General features: G+C 40.6%; 2 protein-coding genes across 3 annotated transcripts in view; both read left to right on the top strand.

The window, feature by feature from the left end:
- The first annotated feature begins 3 nt into the window (after window positions 1-3).
- On the top strand, window positions 4-7,534 carry tstd2 (thiosulfate sulfurtransferase like domain containing 2). The gene is made up of 10 exons (XM_083980522.1): window positions 4-82; window positions 626-784; window positions 1,694-1,992; window positions 2,160-2,268; window positions 3,048-3,167; window positions 3,380-3,485; window positions 4,314-4,429; window positions 4,715-4,873; window positions 5,591-5,729; window positions 6,882-7,534. The coding sequence occupies exons 2-10, from the start codon at window positions 644-646 to the stop codon at window positions 7,178-7,180; spliced, it is 1,488 nt and encodes a 495-aa protein (XP_083836648.1). The 5' UTR covers window positions 4-82; window positions 626-643; the 3' UTR covers window positions 7,181-7,534.
- Window positions 7,535-9,519: 1,985 nt separating this feature from the next.
- The window catches only part of sec24b (SEC24 homolog B, COPII coat complex component), a 32,703-nt gene continuing 29,942 nt past the window's right edge, over window positions 9,520-12,280 (top strand). For both annotated transcript variants that reach the window (XM_083980368.1, XM_083980367.1), the window contains exons 1-2: window positions 9,520-9,815; window positions 10,864-11,571. In XM_083980368.1, coding sequence (XP_083836494.1) covers window positions 9,710-9,815; window positions 10,864-11,571 — 814 coding nt within the window. In that variant the 5' untranslated portion in view covers window positions 9,520-9,709. The remainder of the gene's footprint in view (window positions 9,816-10,863; window positions 11,572-12,280) is intronic.

The raw sequence follows: 12,280 nt of genomic DNA, 5'->3' as shown, positions 1-12,280 counted from the left end.
AATTCCGTCCGACGTCGCAGTCTGGATGCGGATGCTGCTGCTTGCACGTTTGTTGTGGATGATTCGTGTGTTACTGTAAAATGTAAGTTTTACTACTATCAGAGCGTCGTATTTAAAAAAAATATATATTTAAAAACATGTTCGTAAAAAATAATATGAGGTTGGAGAGTGGAGTATTATTTTAAATACATAGGTATAGGTGATTATAAAGCTGAGAGTGAGTGTGTTGTTGACTTTGTTTAAGTTACTTGTATTAGGTTTATTTTGTTTTGCTTTGTTTTGACTAAAGAGTAGTGATGTCGTAGTGAATAATGGAGTGGGAACTGACAAGCTCGGCTTCCTCCTGCTCCTTTTTTAGGCAGAATAGTTGTTTATTGATTTGAATATTAGTCTAGTTTTTTGGGGGACACTATAACACGTGTTATTCATTTTATATGTCTTTTCCTCTGTCAATCAATCAATCAATCAATCGATGAAACGAGGCTACCACAGCACCAGTGGGGTTTGATTAGGAGTTATCTAGCTTTGTTTTCAGATCAGAAAGAAGAGCTAAACCCTGTAATTTAGCTCAGTGATTGTTTATTAGCTGTGTCTTCCCCTAAACTTATTATAATGTTTTTAAAAGGCTCTGTTAAATGACATCATGGAGGCAGCGGATCAGACAACCTGCTCAGAGTTTGTCGACTGGGAAATCGACTCCATTCAGTCCAAATGTGATGGATTAAAACAGGAGAGACAACTTTCTGCCTCACAGAGGAGATACTACAGCTTCTGCAGGAGGAAGGTGAGCGACAACATAAAAACACTGTATTTTACAGATCAGTGAACACATTATAATCTCTCAGTAGGTTTACAAACTTTACAGATATAGCACTGAAGAATAAATAAGAATTTGGTGACATTTTTTAAATAAATTAGACAACAAGAGCTCAGATAAAACATAATGGAATTTCTTTTTGCTTCTTTATACTTATGCTTCTCTGCATTACAAATATTGTGCTTTTCACAAACCTCTAAATCTTAGTGCCTGGCTACCTTGATCATTTTACCAAATAATACAAAAATAATCAATAAATAGATTGTTATTTATTATCATAGGGTCAGTGGTGGATATACGCAAATCACCCAGCCGTATTTAACATATTAAGTACAATTTTGAATCAACATATCAGGGTATTCTTTTGAAACAGACTTCTATTAGAATAACCCATATCTTAAACGCGAAAAAATAAAGAATTAAACAAACAAATTTGATAGAGAACGAATAAAGATGGATGAATTTAGACTGGTAAATAAGTTGGGGTAGTATATTTGCTGACAGTTTATTAAGTATGTAGTGGCGATTTCTTGAAAATAATGTTTTAGGGATCTTTATCAAAAGTTTAAGTTGTAGTTTATGTAACGTAAACTCATATTGAGATATCAGTTTTGATGAATTGGGCCATACTGCAACATGAATTTTGTGGGCGTGAGTTAATAAGCATTCACTTGGACTCAAGGATGAATTGATTAAATTTAGCTGGTTAAAGATTAAAGGTCACAAACACAGTCATGGCGGGAAAATTCACATGTTAATTAACTGTAATTGGAGCTGTTATAGGAGGCATACAGTCACAAAATGATCTAACTCTAATAATAAATCAATCACAAATCAAAAAGTTTAGAAACTCTTCACTCTTTCTCTTCTCCACAGTCGTTTGCTGCGTTTGTGGCGTCAAAGCGAGTCGGCCGTTCAGAGGAGGAGAAGGAGGAGGGAGGGGCGGTCTCGTCTTGGTGCTGCTGCGGTCAAACCTTCAGGGAGCATCCTGCCGTCCACAAACACGTGGCCCGGACTCACGAGGCCGAGATAAAGCAGCTCACACAGGCCACGTACGAGTGTTTGTTACGGCAGCTGGAGGACGAGCCTGAAGCTCAGCAGCCGAACGGACAGAGAGCAGACGTCTCTGTGTGGATCCCCGACGTCAGCCACGTCTCTGAGGAGCAGCTGCTGAAGTAACTGGTCCACTTTAGTAAAAATCCTCCTGTCTGGGTTCAGTCATCAGGCCACTCGTGTCTTTGTACTGAGAAAATCCACCTCAGTTGTGTTGATTTATGAATTATAAATCTCTGTTTTAACAGAAATCCTGAATTCTCCTGACGTTCTCTTGATTTTCCCTCAGGGGTCCTGGAAAGGTGATCCTGTATTATCACTACTGTCAAGTGGAGGATCCACACGTCGTCTGTGCCTGGCAGAAAGCTTTGTGCGAAAAACTTCATTTAACGGGCAAAGTAAATACATTCTGTTATCCTGCTGCTAAAAAGAAACACTACAGATTAATCAGTGACTGTAATTTTAACTACTTGCCTCTCTGGAGTCCTTTTTTTTAATTTTTTTTTTAAGTATATTTTTTGGCTTTTCATGCCTTTATTAGATAGGACAGTTGAGAGTGTGACAGGAAATGGGAGGCAGAGAGGGGGAATGACACGCAGGATAGGGCCGTCCGACGCGGAATTCAAACCGGGGCCGCCTGCAGTGAGGACTATAGCCTCAACACATGGGGCGGATGCTCTACCAACTGAGCTAAACACCGCCCCTCTGGAGTCCATTTTGATTATTATTTTATGCATTAATACAATTTTATGCATCAATTTATGTCCCTTTAGCACAAACTCCTGTGTAAATGTAAAATTATAAACTGCAATGAGCCCAAGATGAATGAACTATAACACAGGCACCTTCACATAAGTGAAAATGTTCATATCTTTAGTCATTTAATGAATATAGCCTAAATATTATTATAGAACAGCACAAAGTTGTGTTTGTATAAACCAAAACAGCAGAAATATGTAAGAAATTCAACTATAATACCAGCTTTTTTCATGTAAAAGGAGTTTATTCCAACTATTTTTTTTGTCCCTTTTTCACTAAAATTATAAATAATGTAAATGTAAAATATGAATAATCTAGTTCCTAAGCTTGCTTTTAGATGTTATATAATGTAAATGATAATCAATCAGTGTTCACAGACGAACTCCACAGGTTTATTAACACTTCTCCTCTTCTTCAGGTGCGGGTGGCGACTGAAGGCATCAACGGGACGGTCGGAGGCACCGACACGGCCACTGACATTTACATCAGCGCGATGCGTTCACATCCTCTGTTCAAGATGCAGTGGGAGGATTTTAAGGTCAGAATAAAAACAGCAATCACAGCAGATGATGATGGACGGTAGAGATCAGTGCTTCGTAATGTCACGTCTCAGACTCACCTGCCGCCGCTGCGCTGTGATCCACTGGGTTTTAAGAACAACATCAAACTGTTTTATTCAAAAGGTCATTTTTTTTAGAATTATGATCACAGAGAGTTGTGTTTAATGTAAACTCTTCTCCCCGTGTGCAGATGAGTGAAGGTGGTGCAGAGTGTTTCACAGACCTGAAGGTCGGAGTCTATAAAGAAATCGTCCCCATGGGACTCGATCCTGACGCCGTCTCCTACCGATCAGCAGGTGATGGACTGCTACTGTAATGTCACAGAATTAATATGAACTGTACTAATGACAAACAAACAGTTTTGAATATTTTATGTAATGTTTTCAGAATCAGAAATGCTTTATTAATACCTCACAAGAAATTAATAACAGTGACTAAATAATAATATACTGTAACCCTCTATATTCAAAATATATAAACTTTACCATGTCATTAATAAACAGTTTGTACATTTTTAATATTTACACAACATTTACAGTGATGCACATGGAAAAAATGGGTAACACGCATTAGTTAAGCATTAAATACTGAATTTATCCTTTAAAACGCATGAATACTCATTAGTATGTAGTTAAACATGTTTTACTCATCATTGATAAGCACTAACTATTTATAAACTACATACTAATGAGTATTCATGCGTTATAAATGAAGAATTCCGTATTTATTAATGCTTAACTAATGCTTAATAGTGTGTACTTATTATAAAGTGTTACCAAAAAATGTTTTGTTAAAGGGATAGTTCAACATTTTGGCAAATTGGCCCATTGCCATAATCCCTATAGTCATAGCAGTAGGTTCGTGGTGGTTTTGGAGTTGTTGGATTGTGTATTTGATGAGTTTGATGAGGGAAACCAAGAAATCCCATTAGCCTCCGTAGCGTAGCTCTGAGCAGCTCACGGCTCTGCGCCGCCATTCTAAAAATAGCTTGCACCAACAATTAAAGGTAACAAACCTACTGCTATGACTATAGGGATTATGGCAATGGGGCAATTTGCCAAAATGTTGAACTATTCCTTTAAGTTGATGCAAAGTCGTGTTAGTTTAAATCTTTTTCCTCTCAGGGATTCATCTGGAGCCGGAGGAGTTTCACAGAGAAGTGGAGGCTCTTTTGGCGAAAGGCGATTTGTGCAACGACACCATCCTCCTCGACTGCCGCAACTTTTACGAGAGTAAAATTGTAAGTAACTTCAGATCAGATTATTACTACATAAAACATTGTTTTGCACCTCTGGTACCTGATTAATTATCCAGATTTGATCCTTTATTTGCTTATTCCACTTAATTTGTGTAATATATCAACATATTTCTCATAAAAATACCAGTACTGAGACTAGTAGCAGTGGGAATGCTAGATTCACTTTGTGCCTAAATGATGAACAATGTTGAAATGTTGATTTAAACGACTCTTTTTAAACCCACTAAAGTTTGGGTTGTGATGTTTGTGGTTCTTGTCTCCCACCAGGGACAGTTCACTCAGTGTCTGGCCCCGAACATCCGCAAGTTCAGCTACTTCCCGGACTACGTGGACCAGAACCTGGAGCTGTTCAGAGACAAGAGGGTCCTGATGTACTGCACCGGGGGGATCCGCTGTGAGCGCGGCTCCGCTTACCTCCGCTCCAAAGTAAGAGGACGAAGTGTCTGGGTTTTAAAGGGATAGTTCAACATTATGTAACGTATATATTATTGCCATGATCCCTATAGTCATAGCAGTAGGTTTGTTACCTTTAATTGTCGGTATGATTAAAGGTAACATGATAAATACAATTTTTGAGATAAAATTCTGATATTTGCCAAACTTCATCAACCCTGACTCCAAGATATTGTCAGTTTTTTTCAGGAAGATTGAATGTGTATTTAGCTGGTGTATGTTTACAGTCAAATGTTTTCATGCACTGTAGGCTCAGTTTTTCAAATATCAAAAAGTCGGGTGGTATTTTTGTGGAGGACGGTCTGTCAATTGAGCAAAAATTGTGGGAGAAGAAAGGTTTAACAGGGATGGACTTCATAATTTGCACTGGATTAAATCGTACAAAAGTTTCTAAAGTACTGGGGCGACATTTTGGTGAAAGTTGCAAAACTGTAGCACGTGCTGGTGGTTTGGTTTGGTAGGAATCAAAGTTCAAAGTTTTTACATTTAGACGTTTATTGGGCGAATATGAGGAATATTGACATGTTGCTTGGAGTTGAGTAAATCTGGCATGGGACTGGAGCTTTGTGCAAAGTTTGGTGATTTTTCATGTATGGGAAGTAGGATTGTAAGAAAATTGGCAAAAACAATAAAACAGATTGTCAGGTAAACGTGCAGTTAGTAGATTTCTGTTTCTGTCTCTGTTTTCAGGACGTGTGTAAAGAGGTTTACCAGCTGAAAGGAGGGATTCACAAATACCTGGAGCGTTTCCCCGACGGCTTCTATCGAGGGAAACTCTTTGTCTTCGACGAGCGCTACACCATCTCCTCCAACGGCGACGTCATCTCAGGTCGGTGTTTCCTCCATCCTCTTTTGTCTCGTGTTGTGTTGTGAGGTTTATGCTGTAAATAAGTAAACACAAAGGTTATAATGTACGCTTAAAGCAAATTGTAAACAACCAGAAAATGAAATTCAGATGAAACGAAAGCACACTTACCGCATGTGCGCATCCTTGCACCATGACTTCACACCACAATCCCACAGTTCAACCCTCTATGGTTCAACCTCAAACAGACCAAGGTCATGTGACCATACACTTTCAAAATAAAATGTCCTCACATCAAGGTTTTTAAGTGACAACTCAAATTATTTATAAATGTAAACCCTTTTTAAAGGGATAGTTCAACATTTTTGGCAAATTGGCCCATTGCCATAATCGCTATAGTCATAGCAGTAGCTTTGTTACCTTTAATTGTCGGTGCAAGCTATTTTTAGAAGGGCGGAGCAGTATGCGAGCTGCTCAGAGCTACGCTATGGAGGCTCATGGGATTTCTTGGTTTCTCTCATCAAACTCATCAAATACACAATCCAACAACTCCAAAACGCTCTGGTGGACAAGTTGTGACCTGCACATTCACCACACTATGAGATAATAACAGAACGTTACAAGACAGAGTTGTTTTCAAGGTAAATGCAGAGACTGCTTGTCAAAAAACTGCCCCCAACGGAAACCCTCATCAGCGGTTTTGCATGAATTTACCTCTAAAACAACTCTGTCTGGTAACGTTCTGTTATTATCTCATAGCGTGTTGAATGTGCAGGTCACAACTTGTCCACCAGAGCATATTGGAGTTGTTGGATTGTGTATTTGATGAGTTTGATGAGGGAAACCAAGAAATCCCATGAGCCTCCGTAGCGTAGCTCTGAGCAGCTCGCGGCTCTGCTCCGCGGTTCTAAAAATAGTTGCACCGATAATTAAAGGTAACGAACCTACTGCTATGACTATAGGGATTATGGCAATGGGCCAATCTGCCAAAATGTTGAACTATCCCTTTAAGTTTATATTTTTGCATTCTATTCATTCCTATTTATTAACCTTTTCAATTATTTATGAACTCAAATCTTTTTTGTATTTTTCTTATGACATATGAAACATAAATCTACATAAACAATGAAATCTGTAACAATGACCGTGTGTGTGTGTGTGTGTGTGTGTGTTCAGACTGCAGGTACTGCGGCCGTCCCTGGGACCGGTACCAGCTCTGCTCCACCCAGTTCTGCTGCCAGCTGGTGCTGTCGTGTCCCGGCTGCAGACGGGACGGACTCACCGCCTGCTGCCCCACCTGCCAAACCAAAGGGAAGGCTCAAGGCTCAGAAACGGCGGCGTCCTCCTCCTCCTCCTCCTCCTCCTCCTCCTCCTCCTCCTCCTCCTCCTCCTCCTCCTCCGCCACCGCTGCTCCACATCACAAGGAGGAGTGTGAGTGCACAGACGGACGACCCAGAATCCCTCAGGATGCGTAGCCACCGGATCATCAGTGTTCACATGTTCTGGGACATTCAACACAATGTGCAACTTGACGAGGACATTTTAAAACATTTCATTTTTTTAACATGAACATTGAGATGAAGTGAGATTTACTGTATCTAAGTGGTTTCATTGTATTTCACAGATCTGATATCAGATGATAAAACTGTTTAAATACATCTGCACAGTCCACAAAGTTTAATTCCTGCATGTTGTGAAACTGAATGAATGAAATCACCATGAAATCTCAGTTCCTGGTGTAAATATGGATGGATTTTATCTTTTTTTAAATTTTTTTATCAGTGCTGTTTTGTGTCAGAAAACACAAAGGTTTCACAGACAATTTTAAACTAAAGGGATTTGATGTGACAAGACAAGAAAGTGCAGCAGCTTTTTGGGTCTTGGTCTGTTTTAATTTGATATTTTCATGTCCACAAATTATATCCGTTCCCTACATGAAGTGTGAGTGAGTTATTTCAGGCACCGACGCTGGATTAACATCGTAGAACATGCGCTCCAACTGGTCACAGCAAAACGTCTGGTAGGTCTGAGTTTTTTACTCAACCTTTTGGTTTGTTTACGTTGTGTATTTTTGTCGTATTTTGTGATGGATGCGTCTTCATTCAGGAGAGGTCGAAGCTTCTTTCATTGAAAAACAGAGCAGGTTTGGACGATGCCACCCAGCTCCAGATGAGAAGAGATGAAGAGGTGTTTTCATGGTCGCTGTGCTGCTGCTGCTGCTGCAGGTGCAAAGGTTAAAGGGATAGTTCAACATGTTGGCAAATTGGTCCATTGCCATAATCGCTATAGTCATAGCAGTAGGTTTGTTACCTTGTCGGTGCAAGCTATTTTTAGAACGGCGAAGCAGAGCCGCGAGCTGCTCAGAGCTACACTACGGAGGCTCATGGGATTTCGTTTCTAAATGTTCACTTTCTGTCACTATAACAGTAGAAATCTTAATATTAGCTAAAAAGTACTAACAGGTCATTTTATTGGTGAAGACTCAGAAAGTAGACAGGTTTTCATATCGTAACAATATTTGTGTACATCATCACACCCATGGCAACGGCTGAACTTCCATGTGAAGTCCTCCATGATGAAGTCACTGCTAGGATACAGAGTAAACATCCTGAGGCACCATCATATCAGGAGATGCCATTCAAAGAATGTTATTATTTTCTTTTAAAATACAGTTTCAAAAGAAAACATTTTTTCAGCTTTGCGTTGCTATGAGACACTGTACATGAATGTTTTTTTTTTTTTAACGTTGCTGCGTTAAAAAAAAGTCTCTGGTACCAGAAATACTGTGGGAAAGTTGGGAGGGGGGCAGCAGCTCGGGTATACAAACACATCACATCAAAAAACACATTAAAACAAAACAATTTTTATATTAGAAGTAAAACATTGAAGAGTAAATGTGTTTTGCAAAATTTGAACCTGTGACTTTCAGATGCAAAAGCTATAAATAACATGTACCTGGAGGGAATATACACAACTGTGTATTGTGTCATTATCTGTGCAAACATAAGCAGACTGCAGCGAATTTTAATAGATCCTTTGCAGGAAATTATTGTGTCACAGCAGCTCCAATAGAATAAAAAAAAAAAAATACAGACATGATAATTAGGAGAATAAAATAACCAAGGCAATAATAAGGATACAGTAACAAAATCTGCATAGGTTATGAGGAGACATATTTACAAACATATTTACAGTAATTCAGGTTGTAGGTGTGCAACTCTATTCTGTATTAATTATGAATACAGTTAATACTGTGGCATTCACAAAGCAAGGAACTGAAAAGTTGTACAATCTCAGTTAAAGAAAATGGTTAAAAAAGAAAAGATAAGCGCCTACAAAAAAGAAGGACAAAGAGAAAAAGAAGGGAAAAAAGAAAAGATAGATAGAAGAGTGGTGTCCACTGCTATTTTGCTTGTTTGTTTTGTTATTATTCTTTGTTTCATCATCTTTAATTTTTTTTTTTAAATAGAGTATAATAGCCTATTGGTGTTGATAGCCAATGCAATTATAACAATAGAGAGGGGCAGGTACTAGTTTTTCTTCATCCTGCTCCTTTTCATTCATGGTGACTATGTGTACATTAGGATGTAAATATGTGCAACCATGTGAAGTACCATGAATTGAATAAATCAAAAAATAAAAATATGCATATTACAGTTGTTAAATAGACGTCTATTGTGAATTATGAATCTTTCTTTTTGTTTTTAATTAAAAAGACAGTTAAGAAATGAACGGTAACGTACACCTGCAGCAGTAAAGTTAGATCCACCAGGGGGAGCGGTAGGACCGCAGCAGCCGCAGCCAGTAAAGCTCCTCATCAACATCCAGACTGGAAGCTTCATCTCTCCGTGAACCTGGCCGGGCTGCCCGGGTCCTCCTCGCCGACCACCGGGCTTTTTCAGCAGGGAAAGGGACGCCGACGACGAAACTCATGTGTCTTTCTTCTTCCTCCGCCGTGAACCAGTGGGAATAAGGAGGACCGGTCGGAGGAGGACAGAGCAGCGATGATGTCCGCGCCGGGTTCAACCACCAACCGGAGCGGCTCCAGCCCCGTCAGCTACAACCAGAGCTCGACGCCGAACGGAGGAGCTGCGCCGCCCGACCAGAACGGTACCAGGCCGGGGTGATGCGGTTAGCCGGCACCGCTAGCATGTTAGCATGCTAACGGTACTAACGCTAATGCCGTGTGATGTCAAAAGACGATTTTTTTTAGCGGCCGCGTTGTTGAGTTTTTATTTCTTCACACATCTAACTATCTGGTGTTAATAACACCGTTGACATTAACTATAAATTAAATCAACGCGTTAATTCGGTGAAAAAAGTGAAGTGTCAAAGCTAAAGCTAAAGCTAGACAGCTAGGATAACGGTAGCTAATGCTGCGTTCATGACACCTCGGAATCCTGAAAACCCTGAGTTCCTATTTGAAAGCTTTCGAGACGCACCACGCCAAAATAACAAAAAATATAAGGTGGGCAGGGATAAACCCTGCAATCAAAGTGCTTCGCGTAGCTAAGGCATAAATACATTATAAAAGGCAAAAAGCATTTAAAAAAAATAACGTTTTAATATATGTTGGCATGTGAATGCATTTGAATTTATGTTTTTGCCGTGTGTTGTTCTGAACGGGTGCATAGATTGTTGTGTGAAGTCAGACAACTGATTCTCGAAGAAGTCGGGGTAGATTTGATTCTCTGGCTTCGCCGAGTGGGAGCAGATGGAGGTTTCAAGTAGGAGGTCGGAAAAATCCGAGTTTGGCGTTGTCTTCGAACGCAGCACAACCCCATAGCTGACGTCAGGGAGGTAGCGGCGCTAACGTTAGCACGCGAAGCAAAGCTAACGCAAAGTGTTAGCCGGATAATAGCTGTGTGACAGATTGCGCACCATCATTTCATTGTGTTATTTTGTTTAAATATACAATACAATACAATGTATTTAACACAAAATAATTGATTTTTATTAAAGAGGGGATATTAATTAGAGAGCTAACTGTATTAACCCCCCACTGCTGAGGAAACAGCTGCTGCTTGTTGCTTATTGGTAATGATAATCTAATGTATTTATTTATTATCTTAATGCTGCTGGTTTGACTGAGTTTGGAGCTGAAATATTTGGTCAATTACACTTGTATTAAACTAACTGCCCTCCTCTCTGTTCCCAGGTCCAGCACAGACGTACCCATCCATGTATCCACCACCTATAGGCTACTATGGCGCCCCACCTCAGCACCAGAGCTACCCCACCATCCCTGCCCACTCCACGCCACCTCCCGGCAAAGCGCCCATTACGAACAGTGCCCACGGTGCTAACTATTACCAGAACAACCATCAGCAGCAGCAGCAGCAACAGCAGCAGCATCACCACCATGTCCCTCAGCATCATGTAGCACCCTCGCCGTATGCTGCTCCTCTCCCTCCTTCGTCAGCGCCTCCGCCGTCAAACGCCCGGTACAACCAACAGCAACTCCAGCAGCAACATCCTCCACCTTACGCCACTCCGGGGTCCTACTATGGACAGCAGGCGTACCGTGCTCCCCCAGCGCAGCAGCACCCTCCACAGCAACAGCAACAACAACATCCCAGTTTGGTTCCTGCAGCGGCCAGTGGCGCCGGAGCTCCCCTCTACCCCATCGTTTCGTACCCCTCGGCGCCAGGAAGCAGCCAGTATGGCACCTTGAGTTCCTCGCAGAGCACAGTCTCCTCCTCCGCCACGCCTGGAGCGATGCCCATCCAGATGGGAGCGCCGCTTCATCAGTACAGCACCGCTCAGCCGCAGCCGCCGCCGGCCTCCATGCCAGCGGTGCAGCCCGGGTACGGCGGGGGTCCTCCCAGTCAGATGGCGCCCACGGTCAACGGTCAAGGAAGCACAGGTGTGTGTGAGTGTTTGTGCAACACTGAGCTGTGGAAATCTGGGAAAATGCTGCTCAATCAAATGTATTTGTCCAATAATTCAACTTCAACGACTGAGAAATTGTCATTTTTATGTTATTTTATTTTATTGGATTGGATTGCACAGCAAAGTAACTAAACATTACACAATACATACAGGATGGGACACATACTGTAACATACAGTGCTTCCATACAACACATATAAAATGGTAAAAACCAGTCAAATGAAACCCACAGTTCTTAAATAAGGTAAAGTGCTTCATGTTGCCGTGTAGTGACGTAATGGCGGATGAGATGAATGAGTTCCTATATCTGTTCAGTCTGCTTTTTGGTACCCTAAGCCGTCGACCCTCAAATTTTTAACTTTGTATGTCAGAATTATGACTTTAAATTCTCTTAATTATGATTTATCTCATAATTTAAATGTTCCATCTCACAATTTTTTACTTTTTATCTCATCATTGTGCCTTTACATCTCATAAATTCAATTTTAAATCTCATGAGGACTTTTTCTCTCATAATTTAAATGTTTTATCTCACAATTTTGACTTTTTATCTCATAATTGTGACTTTTTATCTCATCATTGTTACTTTAAATCTTCTCCTGTGCTTCCCTGAGCAGCGATTTCTCACATAGAGACTGAAGGTGACTCTGCTCTTTCCTCCCTGTGATTTAATGTTTTTGTTT

The sequence above is a fragment of the Trachurus trachurus genome, assembly GCF_905171665.1.
Source record: "Trachurus trachurus genome assembly, chromosome: 10".
NCBI classification, from domain to species: Eukaryota; Metazoa; Chordata; class Actinopteri; order Carangiformes; family Carangidae; genus Trachurus; species Trachurus trachurus.
The sequence above is the reverse complement of the archived record's forward strand: the minus strand, read 5'-3'. Positions and strand labels throughout refer to the sequence as shown.

Bases quoted from the DNA above. Each gene is read 5' to 3' on its own strand.
- tstd2 (XM_083980522.1), top strand. From the start codon at position 644: ATGGAGGCAGCGGATCAGACAACCTGCTCAGAGTTTGTCGACTGGGAA. The intron at 4,430-4,714 runs GTAAGTAACTTC...GTCTCCCACCAG, and splicing joins ACTTTTACGAGAGTAAAATT to GGACAGTTCACTCAGTGTCT. The intron at 5,730-6,881 runs GTCGGTGTTTCC...GTGTGTGTTCAG, and splicing joins CAACGGCGACGTCATCTCAG to ACTGCAGGTACTGCGGCCGT.